This window comes from Lemur catta, chromosome 6, assembly GCF_020740605.2.
Source record: "Lemur catta isolate mLemCat1 chromosome 6, mLemCat1.pri, whole genome shotgun sequence".
Lineage (NCBI taxonomy): Eukaryota > Metazoa > Chordata > Mammalia > Primates > Lemuridae > Lemur > Lemur catta.
Window position 1 is genome coordinate 3,579,746 of NC_059133.1, and position 25,160 is coordinate 3,604,905.

Below are 25,160 nucleotides of genomic sequence, written 5' to 3' on the forward strand. Positions count from 1 at the left end.
CCTGGCTGGGCCAGAGGCCCAGCTCCCATCATGTGACCTTGGGCACTGCCCCGTGCCCTCAGGGCCTCAGTGTACCCCCCTATATGCCAGCAGGGGCTGAGGCTGGGGCTCTGCCAGGACTTAGGGTCTCTCCTGAGGACGGGTAGGGAAATCTCTCCACTTGGTCAGCACAGAGCTGTCCACACCGGGAGTCCCTGGGCAGGAGGCCCAGGGCTCTGGGCTCCGGTCCACTGAGGCAGGACACGGTGGGGCCCTCGGCGGTCTCCGAGCCTGACTCCTGCTGCTGCAGTTTCAGGAGGTTCAATTCTTCCATACCTGCAGCCACCTCCTGCAGCCCCGCTGTGGGCTGGGCCTGTCACAGACGTCCCTGGCTTAAGACCCCGTCGTCCACACACCATAGACAGGAAGACTGAGGCTCACAAGGAGGCCGTGTGACTCACCCAAGGCCACACGGCCCGTGAGAGCCAGAGGAGCTTGGCGGCCACCCCAGCACCCAGGCCCCGGCAGTGCGGGGAGACCCTGCGGAGACGGGCTCCCATGCCACCGCTCGCAGGCGGCTGCCGGTTTTGCAGGACGCTCCCACGAGGCCAGGCTGCGGAGGCCGGACGCGCCAGCTGGAGGCTGCCGGGCTCCAGGAGGGGCCTTCGCAGGTTCTCCAGACATAGGTTCTGCCCTCCCTGGGCCTGGTGTGCCCACCTGGGGGCTGCCGCTCGGCGTGTGAGGGCCTCTGCTGGGTCGGAACAAAGGCCTCGGGCACACGGGTGTGCCGGCGTGTTCGGACCTGGCATGACTTTTCCAGTGCTCTGTTTATGACAATGGCAGGGAAGAGCTCGGTGTGGAGACGCTGACTCAGCCTGAGCGGGTGGGGGGCCGGGCGGGGCCAGAGAGAGACAGAGGGACAGAGGGACAGAGAGAGAGAAGGAAACAGAAGGAAGGACGGAGACACGTGGAAAGACCACGCACGCACACGCGGCCCCGAGCAGGCCCTCACCCCCGCCCGCCTGCTCGGCCCAGCTCCAACAGGGAGGGCGAAAGCAGCCCCACGTCACGTACTCCCCACGTCCCTGCCTGGCCTGAGCCCTCCATTGCACTAACTCTCCCCAGGACCCTGCAAGGTGCAGGCTATTGTCACCCCCCTTTGAGAGGTGCAGAAGCAGGCCCAGGGGCTGGGGGCAGCCTGCCCAGCCCGGCCTGGGCAGAGCCCAGATGGGGCCCGGTTGGTCCAGGCCAGGCTTACGGGGGTGCCCTTTCTAGGGGCTCCCAGTCTTCTTAGAATAAAGTCTAAGATCTTCCCCTAGGGCAACACAGTGCAGCCCCCAAGGACTGTCACCCACTTCATCTCTACTGATCGCTGCTGGGACAAACCACACATGCTCAGCTTGTTCCCACCTTAGGGCCCTAGCATTGCTATTCCCTCTGTCTGGAACACTGTTCCCTGTGCCTTTGCCTTCCTCACTGTCTCATCATTCAGGGCCTACCTTCAGCATCCCTTGCTGAGAGGAGGCCTCTCTGGCCACCCTGCGCCCTGGTCCAACCACCTTCTCCTGCTGACCCCTGCATGGTTCTTAGGCTGCCCACGACCTCCACTATCCGTGAACCCCTCCCAGCCTGTCTGCCCCCACCCCCAGCCCTGCACTGTGCTTGGCCTTGGACAAGGGCTTGACAGATGGGTGCCGAGGGCCTCATCCCTGGGACTCTGGGGGTTTGGCTGGGAGGGGATCTGCCCTCGGGGTGGGGCACACGGATGGTGACAGAGCCAGCAATAAAAGGCAGGGTCGGGCGTCAGGGGCGACACAGGTGAGCGAGGGGCCCAGGTCAGTGAGGTGGGAGGCAGAACCTCTAGGGTCGTCCCGTCCTGGTGGGTGCAGAGTGGGCTGAGCGTGAGTGAACTCTGGGGTCCCAGGTCAGATCCCAGCTCCACGGCTCACCTGCTGAGTGACCTGGGGCCAGCCTCCTGCCTCCCTGAGCCCAGTGTCCTAATGGTGAGGTGGGACCTTAATTCATACCGAGGGGACCCCTGTGAGGGTTTAAATCAAGAAGGACAAAGTGCATGGGACCCTCAGGTGCTGTGTTTTCACAGCAGTGCCGTCGGGACACGCCGTGCATTCGGGGCGTGTGGGCCGGGGTGTGCAGGGTACCCACAGAGCTGCGCAGACACCACCGCAACCAAGTTTAGAACATTTCCATCACCCCACAGAGAAGCCCTGCACTTTCAGTTGGCATCCGTGACGCCCCAGCCCTGGTGACACCGTCTGCCTCAGGGGTCCCTGTCTGGACAGCTCCTACAGACGCAGTCACACTGTACGTGGCCTCGAGTGTCGGCTCCGTCCACTCAGCGCAATGTCTGTGAGCTTTGTCACACCGCAGCATGGTCAGCGCTGTGCTTGTCTAAGGTGACGGGTGTCCCAGCGTGTGGACGGGCCGTATGTGGTTCCTCCGTGCCCATCCATGGACACCGGGGCTGCTCCTCTTTCGGCTGTTACAAATAGCACCGCGTGAACGTTTGTGGGGATGTGTGTCTTCATTTCTCTTGCGTTTAGGCCTCGGCGTGGCATTGCTGGTCACGTGGTAGCTCTACACTGACGTTCTTGAGAAACCGCCAAAGTTTCCACGGTGGCTGCACCGTCACGATCCCACCGGCGGTGCGAGGGTCCCGACCTCCCCACCTCCTTGCAACGCTCGTCATTGTCGGCCTTTTTATTTCAGCCGCCCAGCGAGCGGGAAGTGCATGTCCTTGCGGGTGCGACTGGCGCGTCTTTGGCAGCTAGTGACGTCGTGCATCCTCCCTGCGCTTGTCGGCCACTGTTAGACCCTCTTTGGAGAAACGCCACACCTGCTCCCATCCTTTGCCCGTTAGTTCTTGGCTTTAATTTTTAAAGTTTTTAAGTTAATACATAACATTGTACGTGTGTGGGGGGTATGTGGGATATTTTGATACATGCGCACGGTGTGTGGTGATCAAGTCAAAGGATTTAGGGTCTGTGTCGCCCGAGTATTTGTCATTTCTGTGTATTGGGAATATCACAAGTTTTCCAACTATTTTGAAACACACAAGATCTTGTTGTTATAGTCACCCTACTGTGCAACCGATCATGAGAACTGTGTGTCTCTGCCCCTCAACCCACCTCTCTCCGTCCCCCGCACTCTCCCCAACTACCCTCCGCCCGTGAGAGCCACGTTTTTAGCTCCCATGTCTGAGCGAGAACGTGTGATTTTTGTCTTCCTGTGCCTGGCTTCTTTCACCCGATGTAACGGCTGGCAGTCCTGTCCGTGTTGCTGCAAACGGCGGGATCCCACTCTTTTCGCCGGATAGTTCGGCATTGCGTCTACAAACCACGTTTTCTTTATCTGCTCATCTGTTAGCCTTGCCCGTTCTTAATTGGGTTGTTAACCTTTCTGTTATTGAGTTGTAGAAAACGTCATTTTTTTTTAAAGAGAGGCAAACACAGGTTGGCAGAGCGGAAGGGTGAACGGAGCGGTGCTGGCCACGGCTCAGACACACGTGCACGGCACACGCTGTCGTCCCGGACCCCACATGCGCGGGCAGGCCCAGGCGTACGCCGGGCGCACACGCAGAGGTACACACGTGCCACACAGCAATGCCCAAATGTGGATGTCCGTGACGATCCCACGTGTGCTGTGTGTCCCGTGCGTGGGCAGGAAGCTCAGCTCAGCCTGCCCCCTGGACCGTGTGCGCTTCTGGCCACACCGGAGCAATTATCCTCATTTGTCAGCGGGGAAAACGGACACAGAAAGGCCCTGACTGGTCTGACGTCACCCCACTGGCCAAGTTTAGGGTCTGGACTGGAACCTGAGGTGTCAGACGCCGAGCCTCCCTTGGTCCTATGGGACTGTGTGTGGCCCCCAGACTTTTGTCTCACCTCGGCCACTTGAGAATGTCAGCTCCCGGCTCCCCCTTTTCCTGAGCTGCTGTGTCACTTTGGGGAGCGTGCTGCCCCTCTCTGGGCCTCAGGCTTCTGGCTGGGGAGGGAGGCGTGCACTGAGGTTCCGGATTCCCCCCCCTTCTAAGAGGGAACCCAGGGCCTTTCCCCCCCCTGCCCCCCAGAGTAGTTAATCGGGTCATTATGCGCTCAATTACGGCTTTTTATGGCTTTCTAAAAATAGTGCGCGGCCCCCTGTGGATGCTAGGAAGTGGCAGGTCATGATGGAGGGGTGGGGAGAGGCCGCACCTGGGCTGGGGGAGGTACGAGAAGGAGGGGACAGCCGGGGACATCCCTGGCTTTGCTCTGGAGGTGCATTTGTGCTTTCCAGAAGTTGCTCACCGGGGTCTGCCGGGGTCTCCAGCATCCTCCTCCTCCTCCCCCTCGGGGTCAGAGCGAGGGGCTGACTGGAGGACACAGCGCTGCCCAGCCACGCCCCCGTTCCCGGGCGTCGGGTCTGCTGGCCTCGCGGAGGGGACACCACAGGCTCAGTGAGGGCTCGAGCTCGAGTAACTTGCAGAGAGGACCGTGTGGCCTCAGTGTCCCCACGTGGTGGTGGTCTCTGAGCATCTGCTGCTCTGGGTTTACCCAGAATGTGAGTGGACGGACCTTCGGGAGAGATCCCTGGCCTGTCCTGGAGTCCTGGCTGTGTGTGGTGGCCCCGCAGCTGGCCTGGCCCACGGGCCGCCTGTTAGTCCTGTTTGCTCTCAGCGCTGGCTGCTGCGGCAGATTGGGACACAGGCTCCGAGAGGGGCTGTGACGTGCCTGGGGCCACACAGCGGCTGTGAGACTCCAGGTCCAGGGCTCCGGGCTCTCTCTGCCCCGAGTCTCCCTCCCAGCAGCTCCCGCTCCCCCATCCTGAGCCTCGGCGGGGCTGTGGCCCAACGGTGTGCACCGTCACTGGCCAGGCACCCAGGACAGACTGCACTGGGGACAGGGGCCCTGCGTCAGGGCTGGGGCCCTTGCGGACCATTAGGACTCAGAAACCCACATAGGGGCTCAACTGGGCCTGAGGGGTGGGGCCAGTGCAGGGCCTGCTCACCTGGCGCTGGCATTTCAAGGGTACTGCCGGACGCTGTCGCGGCTCCAGTGTTTGAGGGTGCAGGCTCGGGGTCCGGAGAGGGACCCCCAGGACAGCCGCTGGCCCCACAAAGCATCCCGGCTACCTTCGTCCGGCACTCCCCCCCATTATATCTGGAGCACTGAGGCGCTCAGAGTGGTGGGTGGGGACAGGTGGGCTCAGGCCTTGGGGGCCAGGCCGAGGACTGGACGTCGTCACAGAGACCCCGGGAGCCGTCGACGTCGCGGGGCAAGGCCCACAGGTCCAGGCTGTCCGCACCGGGTACCAGGGATCAGCGTCTCCTAGATCTAAGCGCTCACACGCCCTTGCCCGGGAGGGAGCACGCACGGCCGGCCGGGACTGGCAAGGCGCCCCAGCGGGGCCCCGGGAGTGGTTTCGGGAGGGAGACGGGGAAGCCTGGAACTGCTCTGCCCTCGGCTCCACGCCCAGCACGGCGTGACCTGGGGCGAGTTACGAGGTCCTCTGAGCTGGCGTCCGGTCTGTCAAATGGGGCAACCGGCCCTCCCCGTGGGGCTGTGGTGAGGATTACAGGCGACAACACACGCGGCCTGCTGGGCACGCGGGAGCCACGGTCCCTGGCAGCGACTCTCGCCAGACCCAAAGCCCTTCTTGTTGATTCTCCCAAAACTAAAACTTCTCTCTGCAGTTTACCTCCCTCTCGTCTCCATGGCGAGAGACGAGAGGGTTTGGCTCATTAAAACCAAATAAAGAAGGAGTTAGCGGGAGTGGCCGACGGTGAGTAACTGATGAGTAACTGAGCCGGAGCCCGGGTGGGCACGGCCAGGTGAGGGCGGGAACTTGCAGGAAGGACAGGCGGGCGGCTATCGCGGCCCGTCCTCAGAGCTCGCAGACCCAGCCTGGGCACCTGCAGCCCACCTGGGGGCTTCGGGGAGCAGGACGTCCACCCCCGACCCGCTCGCCTGGCAGGAGGAGGACAGCCACATCCGTCCTCACGTGGGGACTTCTGCCTCTTGATGCAATTGCACCTTCACTCTGGCTTCCCAGCCTCCTCCACTGGGGGTCTCACTGGTGACACGTGCCCACTCCGCAGCCAGCTCGGCCTCCCCAGAGCTCCCCAGCCCTAGTCTGCCCGCGCCAGCCCCGCACCGAGGTCTGCAGCCGGTCCCCACGCGGCATCCTTCTCTGGGGCTGCTCAGCCCCTTCCCAGTCTCCACCTGCCGAGGGTCCCTTAGCTACGAATGGGCCAAGCTGGGGGCGGATGGCTTCCAAGGGCCCCCGCCCCAGGCCTGAGCCGCTCCCTTAGCCTTTCTGGGCTTTGAATCCACGGCCGTGGGCTCAAACCCTGCCTCAGCCACTAACACCTGGTTTCATACCCTCTGGGCCTCAGTCTCCTCACTTGTGAAATGGAAATAATGATTCCACCTGCTTTGCCCGATCGTTGGGAGTTACGTGAGAACACATGTGAAGGGCTGGCAGCGTGCCTGGCGCAGGTGAGAGCCATGTAAGTGTTGGCTGTGACAGGGACAGGCCAGCACAGCTCTGCCCATCTGCCTCCAAGTACTTCCAGAATCCTCGTCCCCGCGTAGCTGGGGTGAGCACCCGACATCCAAGTCCCACCGCGTCTGGCCCCACACCTGCCGCCTGCTTCCATCTGGCTCCCCCGACCGCTACCCTCTTCTGTTACTACCTTGACTGCAGCAAACCGTTCCATACCTCAGCACCTTCACCCCTGCCCCGCCCACCTCTAAGAGTGTCTGCCCATTCGGCTGTCACACCTAGCACATACACATGCAGGGAGTTAATTCATAGTCCTTGCTAAGACTTACTGTACTCACTTAGGATGTCAATTCCTCCAGGAAGCCTTCCCTGACTCCACTCCACAAAGGCAGGTCAGGGAATCCTTTGAGATACCACGATGCCCCCTCGTGCCCGTTCTCTCAGCTCTTTCCTCCCTTCCCCACCTACTTCCTCTCCCTCCCCCTGTCCGTGTGGCCCTGGTGAGGCCTTCAGGTCCTGCTTGCTGAGCTCAGGCAATACAAAGACTTCAACAACCCACTGCAAACCCCTCAGATCCTCTTGACCTCACTGAGACCCAGGGAGATGGAGTCCCATGTCCTCCCTGTCCCCGTCCCAGTCCCAGGCAGGGAGTGGGCAGAAGAGCAGAGGTGGGGCTGGCGGGGCAAAGCCCAGGCAGGCAGGGGCTGAGTGTCCTGAGCTGGAAGGAGGAGGCTCTTCGCAGCTCCCATCTTGCTGGGGAGGAGGGGGCGCTGGTCACCTCCCTCCCCTCAGTTCTTCTCAGAGGAAAGAAGCTCCCCAAAACCTGGGCCCTTCCATGACAGCAGACGGCCACCAAAGTCCACTCGGTCCTGGGCCCCTAAGAACAGTGGCCCCGCCCTGGTCCTCACCCCTTGGAAAATATCCCAGGGGAAGAGGGCCCCCACCTAGGTGAGCCCCCCAGCTGGCTGGGGTTAAGGAGGTGGCCCCCAGGGCACATAGGCCCTAGCGTGAGGCCGGGCACGCGGTTGGTGCTCAGCGGTAGCTCATGGAACATACCTGACGGCCGTGGAGCCTCTCTCCGTCTGCGGCAGTCACCTCGGCCCTGGTAACAGGACAGCACCGGCACAGCGAGGGGCCTGCTGGTGCTCGCGGGGCGCTGGGCGCGGGACTCGTGCAGCGGCTGCAGAGTGGGTCTCCCGCTGCCCCGTCCTGCGACTGGGTGCCGGGCCTGCTCCGGGTTGCTGAGACGGGTGGTGAGATTCCCGTTTGTGGGGTTTGGCTCTTGGTTCTCCAGGCGGCGTTACTGAGCTTGCGTGGCGCCAGGCGCCGGCCCCGGAGCCCACGCAGCCCCGGCCGCGGGCAAGCGGAGAGGGGCCCGAGAGTGCAGGGCCGGGACGGAAGGACGCTCAGGACCCGGCCTGGGGCTGGGGGAGATAAAGAAGAATAAGTTAGAAGTGGACAAGGAGGCTTTGGACTCACGCGGAAGTCCCCACCTGGAGGGCTGACGAGGGAGAGAGTGTCTGGATCCGGGTCATGGCTGGGACTAGGGTCGGCAGCAAGGGTGCCCTCCTGGCCGGAAGTCTGGAGAGGCTGCCTGGAGGAGGAAGCATTGGAACCAGGCCATGGGAGGTCCTTCACATTTGGGCATGAAGGGAGGGGAATTTCACCAGAGACCACGTAACCTCCCGGGGTGTGACCAGCACCCAGGAGGATGGAGTCATTGTTCTGGGCAGAGGACGGGAGAGGGGTAGGGAGGCCAGCAGGCAGTGACCTGGCGCCTTCCCTTCCCCGCCCAGCCATGGGCTTGGCTCTGCCAGCGGGAGGGAGGGCTCTGCCGGGACTGCACTTGGAAGGACCCAGCCGGCAGCCGGGGGAGTGAGGGGCAGGGAGGACTGGTGCCCAAGTCTGGGCAGTTCAGGGGCCCCTGAGCCAGGCAGGGCTGTTGGGAGGAGAGGGCAGACTCAGGGGACCCGGGCCCGGTGATGGGGGGAAGGGGGTGGTCAGAAAGGGAGGCAGCAACAGAGAGCCTGGGTGGGCTTCACTGCACGGCTCCGCCTGGGCTCCTGGCTGGCGGGTGGGACTGGGGTGCCCCTGTGCCCCCCACGGCCCCAGCTTCCATCTTCCACACACACATGGTCCCCACGGGGGTCAGCGCAAACGGCTTGTCCTTGAGGAGCAGCGCCTGGGAGGCTGGCAGAGGGGAGGGGGCAGAGGCACGGACCCCCCACTGCTCCCTGCTCACTCCCAGGGCTGGAGAAGCTGGGCCTCTCCCTGCCTTGGGAACAGGGAGAGAAGTTGAGGATGGGGTGTGACGTGCTGGTGGGAGGGTCACGGCGTGCACTGAGTGCCTGCTGTATACCAGGCACTGCCCTCCCCACAGCCCTGCAAGGCGGGCACTTCCAGCTCCACTCTGGTGAGTCGGAAGCCCAGAGAGGGAGGTGACGAGCCCAGGGTCACACAGCCAGCCAGTGGCAGGTGGACCAAGGCCCACGCCCAGGCGCCTGAGCCCACCGGGCTGCGAGCTGCAGGCCTCACGCTGCCGTCTCTCCCGCAGGGAGCCGCGAGGCCGCCTTCACTTACGCCATCACCGCGGCCGGCGTGGCCCACGCCGTCACGGCCGCCTGCAGCCAGGGCAACCTGAGCAACTGCGGCTGCGACCGCGAGAAGCAGGGCTACTACAACCAGGCCGAGGGCTGGAAGTGGGGCGGCTGCTCGGCCGACGTGCGCTACGGCATCGACTTCTCCCGGCGCTTCGTGGACGCCCGCGAGATCAAGAAGAACGCGCGGCGCCTCATGAACCTGCACAACAACGAGGCCGGCAGGAAGGTAGGGCAGACGCAGGGCGCCGGCCCCTTGCTGTGTCGGGCGTGACCGCTCTGCCCCCCGAGGGTCTCCAACCTCTCTGAGCCTCAGCCGCCTCCTCTAGCGGAGGCAGTTGGTGACCTGAGCCCGGCAGCTGTGCGGGGGGTGGCGCCAGGCGCCCTGGGGCCTCCGTGTGCATCACTCCCACAGCTCTAAGAGGCAGCCATGCTGTTCCCATCCCCAAAGTGTGGAAACTGAGGCCCTGAGTGGCGACGTGACGTGCCCACAGCCCCCAGCTGGTGGGCAGCAGGGCTGGACAGGGACCCTGTTTCCATCCAGGGTGTGAGCTGGGCTGGCTGAGGACTTGAGGGTGGGGGGTGCCCAGCCACAGCCTTATGTCCCCACCCTTGGTGTTCCTGGTCCCAGAGGCCATGCCAACATGCCAGGAGAGATTCCTGGAGGAGGCAGCCTTCGGCCTGATCACCGCGAGAGGCCGGGGACGGGATGCTCCCAGGACGGGGAGCAGCCTGAGCCAGGCGGACACTGTGAGTCGGGGGCTCTTGAAGAGCAGCCAGCTTCCCGCGTGCATGGGCTGGCGTGCGGGGTGCTAGTGGAGGGAATTCAGATAGGGACACACTGGGGAAGAAGCCAGGGTGAGCCTGGCCCCACCCGCAGGGAGATGAGGGCCCAGATACTGGCTGGGAGGAGCAGCCGCCATGGCGGCAAGATGGCCCGAGATAGAGCGGCCAGCCAAGTGGAACGCCTGGCCTGCCCGGCCCCCCTCCCCAGGGGCTGCACCTAGGGAAGCAGGGCCTGAGAGGCTCCTCAGGCTCAGGCAGACTTGCCTCCCAGGCAAAGAGGAGTTGAAGAATCCCTCTGCCCCAGGCCACTGGTCACTCACTTCTTCATTCAACAAACGCTCCCTGCCCTTTCTGCGGGCCAGGTGCTAGGCTGGGCACAGGGGTAGAGAGGAGCCAGACATGGCCCTGGCTGTGGGAGCTGGGTCCACATGAGGGGCATGGGGGCCACACCCAGGACAGCAAGAGCCTGGGAGGTTGGGGAGGGAAGAGAAGCTTCCTGGAAGAGGTGCCATCAGAGTTGAGCCTTGAAGGACATGTCAGAGCTGAGAAGAGCAAAGGCAAGAGGAGCTGGCCCCAAGAGCTGCAGATGGTTCAGGCTGGTGGGAGCACAATACGGGGCTGAAGAAGCAATCAGGGGCCAGCACAGACCAGGCCTTGAACATCACGCCAAGGGTTTGAGTTTCCTTTGTAGATGTAGAGATTTTCATGCAGCAGGTGGTTATCATCATCATCAAATGAATGGATGGAGGGATGATGGGTGGATGGATGATGGATGGTTGATGTTTGGATGGATGGATGGAGGGATGATGGGTGGATGGATGATGGATGGTTGATGTTTGGATGGATGGATGGAGGGATGATGGGTGGATGGATGATGGATGGATGATGGTTGGATGGATGGATGGATGGATGATGGGTGGATGGATGGAGGGATGGATGGATGATGGGTGGATGGATGATGGATGGTTGATGTTTGGATGGATGGATGGAGGGATGATGGGTGGATGGATGATGGATGGATGATGGTTGGATGGATGGATGGATGGATGATGGGTGGATGGATGGATGGATGGATGATGGGTGGATGGATGATGGATGGTTGATGTTTGGATGGATGGATGGAGGGATGATGGGTGGATGGATGATGGATGGTTGATGTTTGGATGGATGGATGGATGATGGGTGGATGGATGATGGATGGTTGATGTTTGGATGGATGGATGGAGGGATGATGGGTGGATGGATGATGGATGGTTGATGTTTGGATGGATGGATGGAGGGATGATGGGTGGATGGATGATGGATGGTTGATGTTTGGATGGATGGATGGAGGGATGATGGGTGGATGGATGATGGATGGTTGATGTTTGGATGGATGGATGGATGGATGATGGTTGGATAGAAGGATAGGTGAGTGGATGGATGAATGGATTATGGATGGGTGGATGGATGGATGGGTGGATTGGTGGGTGGACGGAAAATGTTTGGATGGATGGATAGATGATGGATGGTTGAATGGATGGCAGGCTGAGGGCTCGGCAGGGACGGGGCAGCCACAGGAAAGGGCCTAAAGTGGTCAGCTGCTGGACTCCCAGACAGCGCTGTCCCCAACTGTCTGTGAGGCCCTGGCTGAGCCTGTTCCTCTACTGAGCCTCCGTCTCCTCATGTGCATGGTGGGCGAGAGGCACTTTGCCTCCCCCACCCCTCCAACAGCCCCTGGCTGTGCAGCCGTGTGGCACAGGTGTGGCCTGAGCCCTTGGAAAAGGTGGCGGCTTCACAGTGACCCTCGGTGGCAAGCTCCTTCTCCTAGCAGCAAAGTGCTCATGGTGGCAGCGGTGGGAGTGGGGGTGGGTGGGGCACTTTGGGGTTTCCAGAAGAACCGGGTCTAGACCTTCACAGCCCCCCAGTGCTGGTGCTCTTGCCCCTCCCAGGGCTCCTGGCCTGCCCCACCCCCACTGCCTCAGGAGCACGTTGTGCAGCAGGCCAGGTGGAAAGCAAGTTGCAGCCACCATGGCTACGTGCCACACATGTGTGTCCTCTCGCAGTCTGGGGCCAGGAGCCCAGTAGGTGCTGGCCGGCCCAGCCCAATCCCTGCAAGGCCCCAGGGGAGGATCCTTCCTGCCTCTGCCAGCTTCCGGTGGTGGCCGGTGCTCCTCGGCTCATGGCCACATCACTCCAGCCCTGGCCTGTCTTCACGTGGCCTCCTCCCCGGAGCCTGTCTCCTCCGCTGTCTCTCAGGAGGACACTGGCCACTGGATTAGTGCCACTTGGATAACCCAGCGTTCTCTCATCCCCATCCTTTCCTTAACTACAGCTACAGACACCCCATTTCCAAGTGAGGTCACCTTCTGAGGCTCCAAGGAGACATGAACTTGGAGAAGGGCTGCTATTCAGCCCACCACACTGGCTGTTCACCGCCAGCCGGTGCCCTGGCGGGTGGGGGTCAGAGGGGCTGAGCCCGAGGCCTACTCTCGCCCTGCTTACACGAGCTCTGGCCCGGGCTGCGCCCACAAGCCCCAGACGGGTTGGGTGGGCTCCCGTGAGCAGCCACGCGGTGCCTGTGCAGGAAGAGCCCTGGGGTGTCCCCGGTGGTCATGCAGGCGTGAGTGGCCAGTGCTGGCTAGTGCATGGCCCGCTGCTGCGTGGGGCAGACGGAGGCCATGCCTGGGCCAGTGGAAGCCGGGTCTCTTCCCTCCGCACCACCCCAGTGAAGGCAGGAGATCATCCACCTGGGAGCCCCGGGGCTGTCGTCGGGACACCTCTGGGCTCCTCTCTAGGTCACGTGAGGGTAGGGGGGTCATCGCTGCGGAGCACCCCTGGCTGCGGGAGCTGGGGCAGGCGCCCTGTTAGCTGGACGTGTACCATGTCCCGGCACAGCCCTTACCTGACTGAGGCACCACAAGACTCGTGCCAAGCCCAGAGCCGAGAAGTTGTCCCCCAAGCCTGGCGGGACCTCACAGCCACACTGTCTCCATCTCAGCCCAGCGGCTGATGAAATAGCTTCGCTTGCTGACCACGTTCAGTCCACGACGTGGGCCTGTGGTCAGAGGGTGAAGCCGACACGGGCCATGTCCCCAGGGGGCTCACACGTCAGGCCCACGCCACGAGGGTCAGGAAATGGGCAGGCCTGGGAGCTGCCCGGGCGGAGGGTGTGCAGGGGCCTCGGTCCGCGCCCCAGGCTCAGAGCCGCCGGCCGGGCTGTGGCTGTGGCTGTGCGCGAGGTGCCTTCTGCTGGCGCATCCGGACGCCAGGCTCCCCGGAAGGATGTGGGTCCACACCCCCATGCTCCCCCGGCCCCTGGGCTACAACGGAGCACTGTTCCCAGAGCATGGGCCACACCTTTATTCTGCAAAGAACACGAAATTGCCTTTTTCCCAGAGGGGCTCCCAGTCCACCCACCCGCACAGCCCTGGTGGGCAGAGGAACCACGGCCTGGGGGAGCGGCCCCTGCCTCAGCCCCCTCAGTGCCTGCTCCACGCCCTGCCCTGTGGTCTTCTGGGGCAGGGGTGGGGGGCCCGGTCTCTGCCCCAACGTTCCCGCTGCCACTGGCGCCACCATTGCTGTCGTGCTCATGGCCAGGGAGCAGGAGAAGGAAATGGCACATTCTGGAATCCTGTGATCACCTCCCGGGAGAGGCTCTGGCCCAGGGGACCCAGCCAAGCGAGGATGTGGCCCCTCACTCTGCAAACAGCTACCCAATCGGCTTCATCAGCTGCCGGTCACTGGCCTGGCCGTGCAGCGTCTGAAGGTCCCCGGGCAGGAGGGTGCAGGCTGAGACACCTGGCCTGGATGTGGATGGGGAGACAGGAGCCAAGGGGTCGGGGGAGGACAGCAGAGTGCAGTGGGGAGGCAGCCATGCAACAGGCCACAGTGGGGTCTCCAGTGGGGACACCAGAGGGCTACCTGGCACGCAAAACCCCTAGTCTGGACACCCAGCCAGGCCTCGGGCCATCAAGGCCCCTCTGGGGAGGATCAGCTCCTGGTACCTTCTGTCAGCCTCCTTCCCCATCCTCCTCCCTGGCCTCTCCAGTCCTCTCCACTCATGCAGAGTGGAAGACACCCCCCAACTCCAGGCCCAGCCTCAGGGCCCACCCTGCGCCCACTTGACGTGTGTGTGGCCTTGTCTCTCCCTTCAGGCCTGGTGGTCTCCAGACCTTTGCCCATGTTGAACCTCTCCTGGAACACCCTCCCCTCTTTGTCTAACGAGCTCCTACTCATCCATCAATACCCAGTGTGGGCACCATCTCCTCCAGGAAGGCCCCAGCCCAGGCACCATCACCCGGCAGGGTTAGGTTCTCGTGGGCTCCTGCAGCACCTGATGATGCAGGTCCTTCTCCTCCTCCTCCCTCACTGGACTGTGAGCCCCAGAGGTCCCCTCCGAGATCCAGGCCCTCATGTGCTGGGCCAGGGGAAGGTGCTTGGGGCAGTGGTCGTGTCTGTGGGATATGACTCCCGCCTTCTTTGTCGTTCACTTGCCCATTCATCCATGTTTCACTCACCTACCGGGACTTCTGTGGACCAGAGCTGACAGCAGGTGCCCCTTGACTATGAGTTCTGGCCCAGAGGGCAGAGCTGGGCTGCCCAGGTGGGGCCAGCGGAGCCCCGACAGCTGACAAATGGCCCTTCTGCCGCCGCAGAGCAGCAGCTAATGATTCCCCATCTTTAATCAGGCCCGGCTGGCAGGGCCCTTTCGATCCGGGTAAATGAGTACCTGGGGTCATGGCTGGCTCTGGGAACGGGCCTTCCGGGGCCTCAGAGGGAGGCCCAAGGAAAACACACGGCTGCGCCCATTGAGGGCCCCGTGGAGCTGGGGAGAAAGAACAACATCGGGCGGGCCGGGGCCGCCCGCTTCCCAGCACGGCCGCCTGGCAACCCGTGCACTCGCCCCTCCATCCCCGGCAGGTCCCTGGGCAGACGTGCACTGAGCTCTACGGGCGTGCCAGGCTCTCACAAACAGCCGCTGGTTAAGCACCAACTGCATGCCAGCCCCTATCCCAGGCACAAGGGCAGGGAGTGGCAAGAGGGAGGGATGCACACTTATTAAGCACCTACTGTTGCTGGGCCCCTCGCTGCGCTATGCCCTGCAGCAAGTCTCTTGCACCTGAGCCCAGTTTCCTCATCAGCACACTGATGGTGGTAGAGCCACGCCTTGCAGGGCTGTGAGAACCTAACAAAACGCATTGGATGAACGTACACCAAGCTCTGCCAAGTCCTGAATGTTCCCGCTGGACCCGTCCTGTGCCGTAGGGACCTGTTGTTAGCAGCCCCATTTAATGCACGAGGAGGCTGAGGCTCAGAGAGGGAGAGACACTCACCTGTGGTCACACAGCGCGAAGTGGAGGCGTGGGCTCTGGGGTCAGGCTGGAGGTGGGGGCGGGGGCTTGGATGGCGCCCAGCTTGGGCTGCGTCATGTCGAGCAGCTGCTCTGTCACCTGCAGGTTCTGGAAGACCGGATGCAGCTGGAGTGCAAGTGCCACGGGGTGTCAGGCTCGTGCACCACCAAGACCTGCTGGACCACGCTGCCCAAGTTCCGCGAGGTGGGCCACCTGCTCAAGGAGAAGTACAACGCAGCCGTGCAGGTGGAGGTGGTGCGGGCCAGCCGCCTGCGGCAGCCCACCTTCCTGCGCATCAAACAGCTGCGCAGCTACCAGAAGCCCATGGAGACGGACCTGGTGTACATAGAGAAGTCGCCCAACTACTGCGAGGAGGACGCGGCCACGGGCAGTGTGGGCACGCAGGGCCGCCTGTGCAACCGCACCTCGCCCGGCGCAGACGGCTGCGACACCATGTGCTGCGGCCGCGGCTACAACACGCACCAGTACACCAAGGTCTGGCAGTGCAACTGCAAGTTCCACTGGTGCTGCTTCGTCAGGTGCAACACCTGCAGCGAGCGCACCGAGGTCTTCACCTGCAAGTGAGGGCGGCCACGGCGGCGGCCACGGGCGCCCCCACCCGGCGGCGTTTTGCACATCCACTCCTTGCCCTCCCTGCTGCGGCGCTGCCGGCTGTGGGCAGAGGTGGACGCAGAAAGTGGGAGCTCCCCGTGCAGGAGGGCATCAGCCAGCGCCCACAGCCTCTCCTGGTCCCCCAGGGGCTCCCTCCTGCCGCCCCCTCCGTCACCTCCCGTGGCAGAACAGCGCCCATGACCTATCGAGAGGACGAGGCCGATGGCACTGGTGCCCCCCGAGGGCCCAGCAAACCCCTTTCTTTCTTCTGGGAAAGTGAATCTCCAGGACGCTCCTGTATCGTGGAAAGCAAAGTGATGACAAGACTCCGAGGGTCCCCTGCCTGCCTGCTGGCACGGACACAGCACAGCCATGCCAGCCGGTCACTTGAGACTGTTTTCCAGGCCTTATCTGCAGCTTGGCCCCAGGACGGTGTGGACAGATGGTGACGAGAATTATTTATGTGTCCCTAGTCTGTGCGGAGCATTCTCAGCACTAGCGCGTCGCCAGTCCTAGCTGCGCTGTCGCCCCCACACCCTCCCTGCCTACTCTCCCTGCACGTCTGCGGCTGCCCGCGTTGGTGGGGACCACACCTGGGGACCACACCGCACCTGGGGTCCCAGAAGTGAGCTGGGCGGGGGCTCAGCGGCCCACAGGGCACAGGGGGGACGCAGAAGAGAGCCACGGACAGGGCCCTCCAGCCGCCCGCCCTTCTTTTGAAAATCATATCAAGCAAAGCAAAATATCACCCATGTCGGGTTCCAGGAGTGCCTCGTCCCCTCCTCAATCCTGTCACCCTCCTGGCCTGGCACCTCCAGTTTACAGAGCCGCCTCCCGCCCTGGAGCCAGCCTGACCCCAGGACGGTGCCGTGGCGGGGCCGGCGGGGGCGGGGGAGCGGGCAGGGATGTTCACCCCGTTGACAGAGGGGGACACTGAGGCCCAGTGTGGCACAAGGACTTGCCAGAGACCCCGAGGGTTCGAGTGGAGGCTCCTGCCTTGGCCTCTGCCCGGCCCAGGCTGTGCCTTGAGAAACCCAACTGCTCCGTCTTGGCCCACACCCCTGCTCGGTGCCTGGGAGGGTCCCCCCGCCCTGTCCTGGTCCCTTCACCCTGAACGTCATGCTGAGCAAACCCGATCCAGGGCTGGGCCTGTCCTTTCCAGACCCTCCCACCCCTCTCTCTGAGGAAACTGAGGCACAGAGGGAGGAACTTGACCAAGGCCAGAGAGGATGGTTTGCAACTGGCTTCTGGGGCACCCCTCCACTGCCCGGCACCCCAGGGTGTGCTTGACGGACGCCATGGAGGGGTGCTCCTGGGCCGTGGACAAGCCACGCTGCCTGGACACTGCCCGGGCAAGCGACCCCGTCTGGGCCCTGGCCTCGGCCCCCAGCCACGCCAGGTACTCTGAGCCTCTGGGCCACTGTGAATGCCCCCCCGGCCCCGTCTCTTCACCCCCACCCCGAGTCCCGGAACACCCCGAATCCACAGGCCCGGTGTCCTCTGCCAAGGAACCTGGTTAACTTATATTGTTATATAGCGTTGAAATGTCTATAGTGTCTTTTAAATTATTGTGACCTACACTGGGTACCGGAGGTGGGGGGTGGCTGCGGCCACCACCCCCCGAGCCAGGCTCCTCCTGCTTGCGTGGACCCTCGGGGGCCCTGAGGCCACCGAGTCACTAGCACTGTCCCTTGGCCACCAGGCACCCCACCAAGACCCCGCCCTCCCCAGAGTCTGTCAGCAGCCGGCCCTTCCCTGGGTGGGAGGATCGGGGGGGCCTAGGGGGCCCTGCCACCCATGCCGTGTGCCCGCACAGTGGTGGCCAAGGTGCTGCATGTCCTTGAAGTGCCCACGTCTGACGGCTGTGTTGCCAGCCTCCCCTGGAGGGGAGCGCTCGGCCCCAATAAACGCTGGAATCAGAGAAGCGAGTGTGTGTGGAGTTCCCCGCCCGCGACCCCCCTGCGGCTCTCACCCCGACCGTGGGGACACATGGGCTGCCCACCAAGGACAAGCCCTTGGGCCCTCACGTGCCCCTAGCCCCTGTGACTTCCTCGCTCCTCCCCATGGGCTGCGAGGGCTCTACCCCAGGGTAGCCAGCCCTCCCACCCTCAGCCCTGAGACCCCTGCCCACGTCGCAACCTCCAGGCACATTTGGACCAGCCCCACCCAGCAAGGCTCACTAGTGGGGGCTGGACATGGGCCCCCAGGCCTCCCCGGACAGCACAGGCTCAGGCTGTGGGGAGAGGAGGGCCGTGGGCCTGGTGCCCGGACCTGACTCCCCGGGCTGGGCAGGAGCTGCTCTCTGGAGAGGGGCTGGCCTGGGCCGTTGTGACCATGCCTCTGCGCCTCTTCTGACCCAAGTGGGGTCTGGCCTCGGGCCTCTGTGGGGCTGTCCAGCTGTGTCTGGTGGATTTTGGCTCACGTGGCCCCAGGGGCCCTCCTTGCTCTCACCAGGCCTGGGAAGGCAGCCCGAGGCTGCTTGAAGACCGGCAGCTCCTGGCCGGCCACAGTTCTTGCTGCTCTCCCCAGAGGCCTCTTAGCCTGCGGGCTGTGGTGGTGGCCGTGCATACATGGGCGATGAATGGCATTCCTGCCGAGGGCCGGAAAGCATGCGGCGGGGCCGGTTTGGCCACTGCCCGCTGTCCCCAGCAACCTGGCATCGGGCGGAACCACTGATCAAACAGCCCCCATCCTCACCATGTCCAGCCTGGGCACCCACAGAACCTGGCTCCAGACCCAGACCCCAGCGGAAAGGCCTCCTGGTGGGCTTTTCAAGGGGAACGCACCCCCCCAGGGCGTGGAGAAGGCAGGACAGGAAAGAGCACTAGACTCAGAGTCCCAGCCCTGTCCTTTCCTGACACATAGGCAGCCTCTGGGGGTGACCCCCTGATGTACAGCCTCAGTCTCCCCATCTGAGAGCAGGAGGTGGCCCAGGGCCAGGACTTAGTGGCTGGTGGGGCCCCTGGGGCTGGCGTGCAGGGGGCCGGGGCCCAGCCGGGCAGTTTGGCAGGAGGCCCCGGTTCCCCGTGAGACGGTAAGCAAATCCGCAGTGGCGGCTGCAGCGGAATGCCGGGGTCCGGCTACTCCCACGGGGCCAGGAATGAGGAAGCGCTCTGAGACGGCCACAGCCCTGGTGCCCAGACTGTACTTACTTCTTGGCCGGGATTCAACCCGGCCCGGCCCCCCAGGGCCGCCGTGCACATCCTCCAAGGGCCCACACTGCTGGCCCGGCCCGGGGGCCCACCTGGCCCCAGCCCCAGGCTCCGCCTCTACGGCTAATATTTGGGGAGCATTTCCTCCACGCCAGCCCCTCGGACCCCACTCAGTGGCTCGTTATCCCTCAGGGTGACGCCCCTGCGCTCGGCTCCGGCCGGCCCTGGACTCTGCCAGCCATGGCCCTCACCGGAGGCCTTTGATTTGCCGGGGGGGTCCTGTACCAGCCTTGCCTGCCCGCTGCGCCCCGAGAGAGCGTAGGATCCCCAGACTCACACTGGATGGGATTTGAGATCCCTCTGTCTAGGAGAGCCTGGAGTTCTGGGGGCACATCCCACCCCACTCACGCGCTCACAGCTGCCTGCTGGTGGGCAGCCCGTGCTGGGGGATGCAGCTGCTGACTGCGGCAGCCCGGAGAGAGCAAGGGGCTTTGAACTAGGTCCTCCCCACCACTGAGCCTCAGCTTCCCCTTGGTAGAACGGGCACAATGGCTCTGCCCCGGCCCTGCCTGGACCCCCCTTCTGTGTTTGGAGGACGCCCCGCCCACACTTGTTCACACTGAGCTTTTGCACTGGGGTCTCCATACCACCCCTGCCCCCTGGTGTTGCCTGCCCTGCCCACTCAGCTGCGGTCTGGTGGCCAGAGCACGTGGCGGTCCCGTGGCCCTGGTGGGCAGAGGCCGTCTCATGGGTGTGGCCACCAGAGACCTTCCTGACCCGCTGCCCCACTGCTCACTGCCCACCACCCACCTCCACCTGTCCCGCCTGCTCTAGCCGTGCCGTCCCCCTGGGCGCACGCCTGCACCCTCCCCCACGCCCTCCCGCCCGCACCTGCCTTCTCCATGGAGCTCGCTGGGAGGGCCTCGCTCACCCTCTCGGCCTCTGGGCAGGGTCCTGGTCCTGTGACTGGCCCCAGCAGGCTGAGGTGCTCCAGGGAATACTGGGCAGGGTCCTCAGCCATCCCAAACCTAAACAACTCCCCTTCCCAAAGTGGGTCAGTGCTAGCTCCACTTCACAGATGGGGAAACTGAGGCACAGAGGAGAAGGGGACCTGTCCAAGGCCACATAGCCAGGGAGAGGCAAAACTAGGTTTGAACTCAGGCCCTCTGGGCTCTTCCTTCTACTTGACTTGCGCCTCCTCCCACAAGAGGAAACTGAGGCCCAGGGACCTCGTCCAAGGCTGCACAGAGACGAGTTAGGAGGGAACAGCTAAGGCAGGTCTCAGAAAGGAGGTGACAAGCAATGCCATAGCCTTACCAAAGGCAAAGCAAGAAAGACTGGGTTAAAAACAGCAAGCAGGACCTGGGTTAGACTTCTGGGTGAACCTCATCACTCCCAGAACTGGGAGGTGGGAGAGGGGGACAGACGGAGGGGCCGTGGGCCCCCTTCTCCCTGGTGGGAGGAGGAAGAGGATGTGTCCCAGGCTGGGCTGGCCTGCGGCAGGTGGGCTGAGGTCTGGGGGCCGAGGGGCAGAGAGGTGGGTGCTGAGGAGGCAACAGAGGTGAGTGGAAGTTGAGTCACGTGTGCCCAGACGGGAAAATGTGGGCTCCCCTGAGCAGGGCAGGCCCTGGGAGGTGCGGGCCGGGCACAGGGCGCTGGGAGCTGCCACCAGAGCCAGGAAGTTCGGTGGATCCTGCACTGGCCCGTTACCTTCCTCTTGGTCTGAGCTTGCACCCACTTCCTGCTCTGGGGGTCCACCTGCCTCTCCATCAGGGCTTTGGGCCTGAAGGACCTAGGGACACGGATCCGCTGGCCTGGGCGCCCCAGAGCCCTTGGCAGTCAGGACCTGTGAGTCCTGGAGACCTGGGAGTTGCAGGTTGGACACCCACAGCAGTGCCCTGTGGAGGCCCCAGGTGGCAGACAGACGGGTGGGAGGTGGCTTTCCGCATGCACTGGAGGGGCAGGACCCAGAGCCCTGCAGCCTGCCCCGGGTGGGTGCTGCTCCCTGGCCCCAGGGCTGATCAGAGCCCCAGCCAGGGCTGGCAGACCTAGCTCTTTTCCAAGATTGCCCTGCTGACCCCACCTCGGCGGGTCACATGGAGGGTGTGCCAGGGGAGGCAGGCCAGGCCGCCTGGCTCGTCCTCTTGTGGTCTGGGCCATGCACTCTCTGTACACAGCCGGCGTCCTGCAGCCGCAGAAGGGAAGCACTCACGGCCTTGCAAGGAAGCGGCAGGTGGAGGAAACCCGGCTGAGGATTAGGAGTCCCTTCACACCTGCAGGCAGAAGGCCAGGGGCCTCCAGGTGCCAGAAATAGGCGTCCCACCTGGGGCCTCGCTGGATCCTGGGTGGGTGGCCCACCTGCCCCGAGGCCCAAGGGCGGCAACCAAGACTCCAGGGCTCCCACATGAGCCCAGGGGAGGGTCTTGGCTGGCCATACTGGGAAGACCCCTGGGGACACCTCTCTGGCACCTGCAGCCCTGGACACCCCTGCCGGGCTGTGTAATGTTGGCCCCCATCCTGCTGCCCGGGCTGGGCCTCAGCCGGGGCCACGCTGCTGGCTCGGCCTGTGCGCCTTCCCCACCGTCCCAGAGCAGGTGGGAACCCTGCCCAAGGTCCCTGCATGTGGCTTCTGGCTGCAACCCTCACCCCAGCTCCCACCAAGCTCAGGACATGCCGCCCACCCACTCACACACTCATTCCTTCACTCGCCCACCACTGCTGAGCGTCCTGGCGCCCGGAGCTTGCCTGGGCATTGTGAGGTCAGCGCTGGGTCCTCCCTCAATTAGCCCCAGGCCAGGACAGGGCACAGAATTATGAGTCAACAGGTCCCTTCGAGTCCTTGTGGCCAAGGGTGTCCTGGAGGGAAGTCGGAGCGGGGGGTGCAGTGGCCTGGAGCCCGGGACGTGGGGCCACAGCACTGGCTTCCTGGGAGCCAGAGGGAGAGGAGGGAGGAGTCAAAGCCCGGAGTGAACCAAGGGGCCAGTGGAGCATGGAGTCTGGGGTGCTGGGGTGGGCGTGGAGAGTTGCCCTAAGCTGACAAGTTTCACAGAAGGTTCTGGAAGGACAGAGGGGACTCTTGCTCTAGTAGCCCCACAGTTTCTAGTGTGTGGTAGGAGCTCTCACTGTTCCCACCATGGGTCCTGACATGGACGGGGTGACTAACACTCGCTTCCCCGCCTGGGATCCCAGGGAAGAGGGATCGATGAAATCTCAACCCCAAAGGAACCCCGGGGTGGGGAGGGTAGTGGGTGACAGATCTGAGTCGCCAGGACCCTCTCGGGGAGCTGGGAGTGCTCTCTGCAGGGAGGGGCACTCCCCTATTTCAAAGGGCCCCCACTGTGTGGACAGGGCTCGCTGCCATCTGGGCCTGCCAGTGCCTCTCATCTCGGGGACTTTGGGGGAAGCCCCAGGAGGCTCAGCCTCAAGGCACATTAGAAAGGCCTTCTTCAGGCTGGCCAAGCTACTGGAAGGAGTGAGCTCCCTGTCACTAGAGGAATTCAAGCACGGTTTGATCTCTGTGTGGTGGAGAGGGAGCCGTGCAGCCCCCTGGTGTCCTGATGCCACAATTCTGAGATGCTGAGTGGCCGTGCTTTTACACAGAGGAACCAGGAGTCCTGGTTCTGCGGTTGGAAGGGGTCACAGTTCTGGGCAGGGTCCAGGGAGGCAGTGGAGGCAGCTTCTGGGGAGGCCGCTCCTGTGCCCAACACCGGCAGTTCCCTGTGGAGGCGAGAAGCCCTTTGCCCGCCCCACTCATCGCGCCACAAAGACTGTGCGGAGGTCCTGCCCGCGGGGAGCTGGCGTCTGCAGGAGCAGAGACAATCGGCGTCACTGTGAGAGCAGGAACCTTGACAGTGTCAAAACAGCCAGCGTGGAAGGAGGTGGTCAGCGCTAGGGCAGAGCCGGGCAGAGCGGGCCGCAGTGACATGGCCGAGCAGACACTCGAGATCAGGAAGTGTGACGTGGAGGGTGCCCCAGGCAGCAGCGCCAGCCCGGCAGAGCCAAGCGGAGGCAGGGGGCTGGGGCTGGGGCTGCAGGAGGCCAGGCGGCTGGAGCAGTGGGGTTAGGGAGCACGCAAGGCGCAGCTGGACAGACAGGAGGGTCCTCAGGGGCTGTGCCCGTGGCCCGGCAACTTGACAGGCACTGCGGGTGGCAGGTGAGGTCGTGGCCTGCTATCATTTCTGACAGGTCCCTCAGTGGCTGTGCAGGGAAGAGACTGCAGGGCAGAGGCTACTGCAGCCGTCCGGGCGAGGCGTGGCCATGGGAGACGCAGGGGCTTCTGGACGTATTTGCAGGCAGAGTGGTGGCACTGCCCGGGCAGAGGTCAGGCAGGCCCGGACAGCAAGTCCCATGTGGGCACCCCAGCTGCCCCTCAGGAGTGTGTGCAGGGACTTGCTCCAGGGCACCCTGGTGGTGGGGGCGAGGAGCCAGGATGCAGCCCCACCTCCTGTCCACCTTTGCCTGGTGTGGCCTGTGGGTAGTGGGACAGGCTGGCCACGTCTGGGAGCAGCCTGAGAGCAGGGACTCTGGGCCAGATGGTGGCTCCATGTCAGGCTCCAATATCTGCCTGTATGGCCTTGGCCCCACTCTGCCTCGGTTTCCCCCATAAACTGGGATAAGAGCACCTGTCGAGGGGCTGTGAGGAGGGCCCAGTGAGAGGACCGTGAGGAGGACTCAGCAGAAGTCACCCTCCCATCCTCATCAACTGGGGAGCAGAGAGCCGGTGTGCTCCCAAGCTGGTAGCCGAGCCAGGACCCCTGGGAGGCCCCTCGGTCCCTGCTCAGGGCCCCAAGGGGGTTCCCTCCCTCCCTGCCCGGGCAGACGCATCAGTGGAGGGGTGCTGGCTAGTGTGGGTGCTGTAGGGGAGGGCAGGCCCCTGTCCCCAGGAGGGCAGGACCGTGTCCCTGGAGAGCCTGTCTGCAGACCCAGGGCGGGCCGCACCGGGAAGGGGCTGCTGGGAGATCGGGGCTGGAGAAGGCCCTCGCAGCAGCCGGATCCCTTCCTGGTGAAGCCACAAAGGAGCCCCCCCTGGGGTGCTCGCCGCGCTGCACGGTGGACAAGCCGCCCTGTGACCCCTGCCTGGCTCAAGCCCGTGTCCCAGCCTCCGCGCTCCTCCTGGAGCCCCCAGCTGGTGTCCCTCCCACCTCTCCTCGGTTCCTCCCTGGGGCTCCCCCCGTCCCTGGCCCCCAGCTCCCATGAGTGGCATCCAGCACGTCACATCCTCTCGTGCCCAACCTGCCCCTCCTATCTGGGGACTCCCTGGGGCCATTTGGCCTGGACCACTCCCCCACACCCTCACAGAACCCCCGGCCCTGCAGACCCCCAGGCCCGTGCCAGGCTGCACCCCCACACTCTGCTCTGCAGGCACCTGGGGGCTGCAGTGTGACATCCTTCTCAGACCCCTCGAAGTGGCTGATCACCATTTCCCTTCTTGCACTTGCACCGCACGGCCCTGCAGATGCTCTGTCCTGCAGGGTGGTCTGCGGCCTCCCCCCTTCCCACTCGGGACCCCGCAGCTGCCTGGGCTGCTCTGTCTCAGACTGTTCTGTCCCAGCCTTTGCCACTCCCCGGCTGAGACACACCCCTTCACCTGGTCACCCTCAGGCCTCAGAGGGGACATCACTTCTTGCGGGACAGTGTCAAGGCCCCTCCCCGGGTGCCCTCCACCCTGGACGCCCGCCCAGCCCTGCCGTGCCTCCCTGGCACGAGCACGCTCTGCTTAACCCTTGCAGCCCTTGCTGGCGGCTAAGTCAAAACTTGACGAGAGACCGGAGCCCCAGACCAGGCCTTGCGCAACACGGGCGGGGCGGGACGAGCCCCCGCAGGGCCCTGAGATGCACCTATTTTTAGCCCCAAGAAGAAAACTAAACCCCAATACACACAACATGCAACACAAATATTTGTTTTTATTCTTAAAAGGGCTCGAATGGCGGGTTTGGGGCCTGAAGCACACGCTCGGCTGAGTCACGCCAGCCCAGAGGAAGCCTCGCCCGTCCCCACAGGCCCCACCCGGCACAGCTCCCTCCCCGGGGAGCCTCCCGGGTCCCCACCCACCCTGAGCCTCTCGGCCTCTCCTGAACCAGCCCGGCAGCTCCCGCTCCTGCCCTGCCAGGGCCCTGCCTCCTGCAGGATGGCTTCCCCTCGTCCCCTCCTGCAGCGACCGGAGCCCACGTCCTGCCTGGTCCAGCAGGAACCCTCCTCCC

General features: G+C 63.9%; 1 protein-coding gene and 1 long non-coding RNA gene across 2 annotated transcripts in view; one reads left to right on the forward strand and one right to left on the reverse strand.

Annotated features, from left to right (window-relative positions):
• Nucleotides 1-17,724, forward strand: part of WNT7B (Wnt family member 7B) — a 47,902-nt gene extending 30,178 nt beyond the window's left edge. Inside the window, exons 3-4 of the mRNA XM_045552791.1 lie at nt 9,035-9,306; nt 15,302-17,724. Coding sequence (XP_045408747.1) covers nt 9,035-9,306; nt 15,302-15,781 — 752 coding nt within the window. The 3' untranslated portion in view covers nt 15,782-17,724. The remainder of the gene's footprint in view (nt 1-9,034; nt 9,307-15,301) is intronic.
• On the reverse strand, nt 13,203-18,355 carry LOC123639217. Its single transcript, XR_006735665.1, has 3 exons — nt 18,260-18,355; nt 15,179-15,304; nt 13,203-15,030 (listed from the first exon to the last, which is right to left on the reverse strand). It is a non-coding gene; the product is annotated as an uncharacterized LOC123639217 (long non-coding RNA).
• Nucleotides 18,356-25,160: the final 6,805 nt, after the last annotated feature.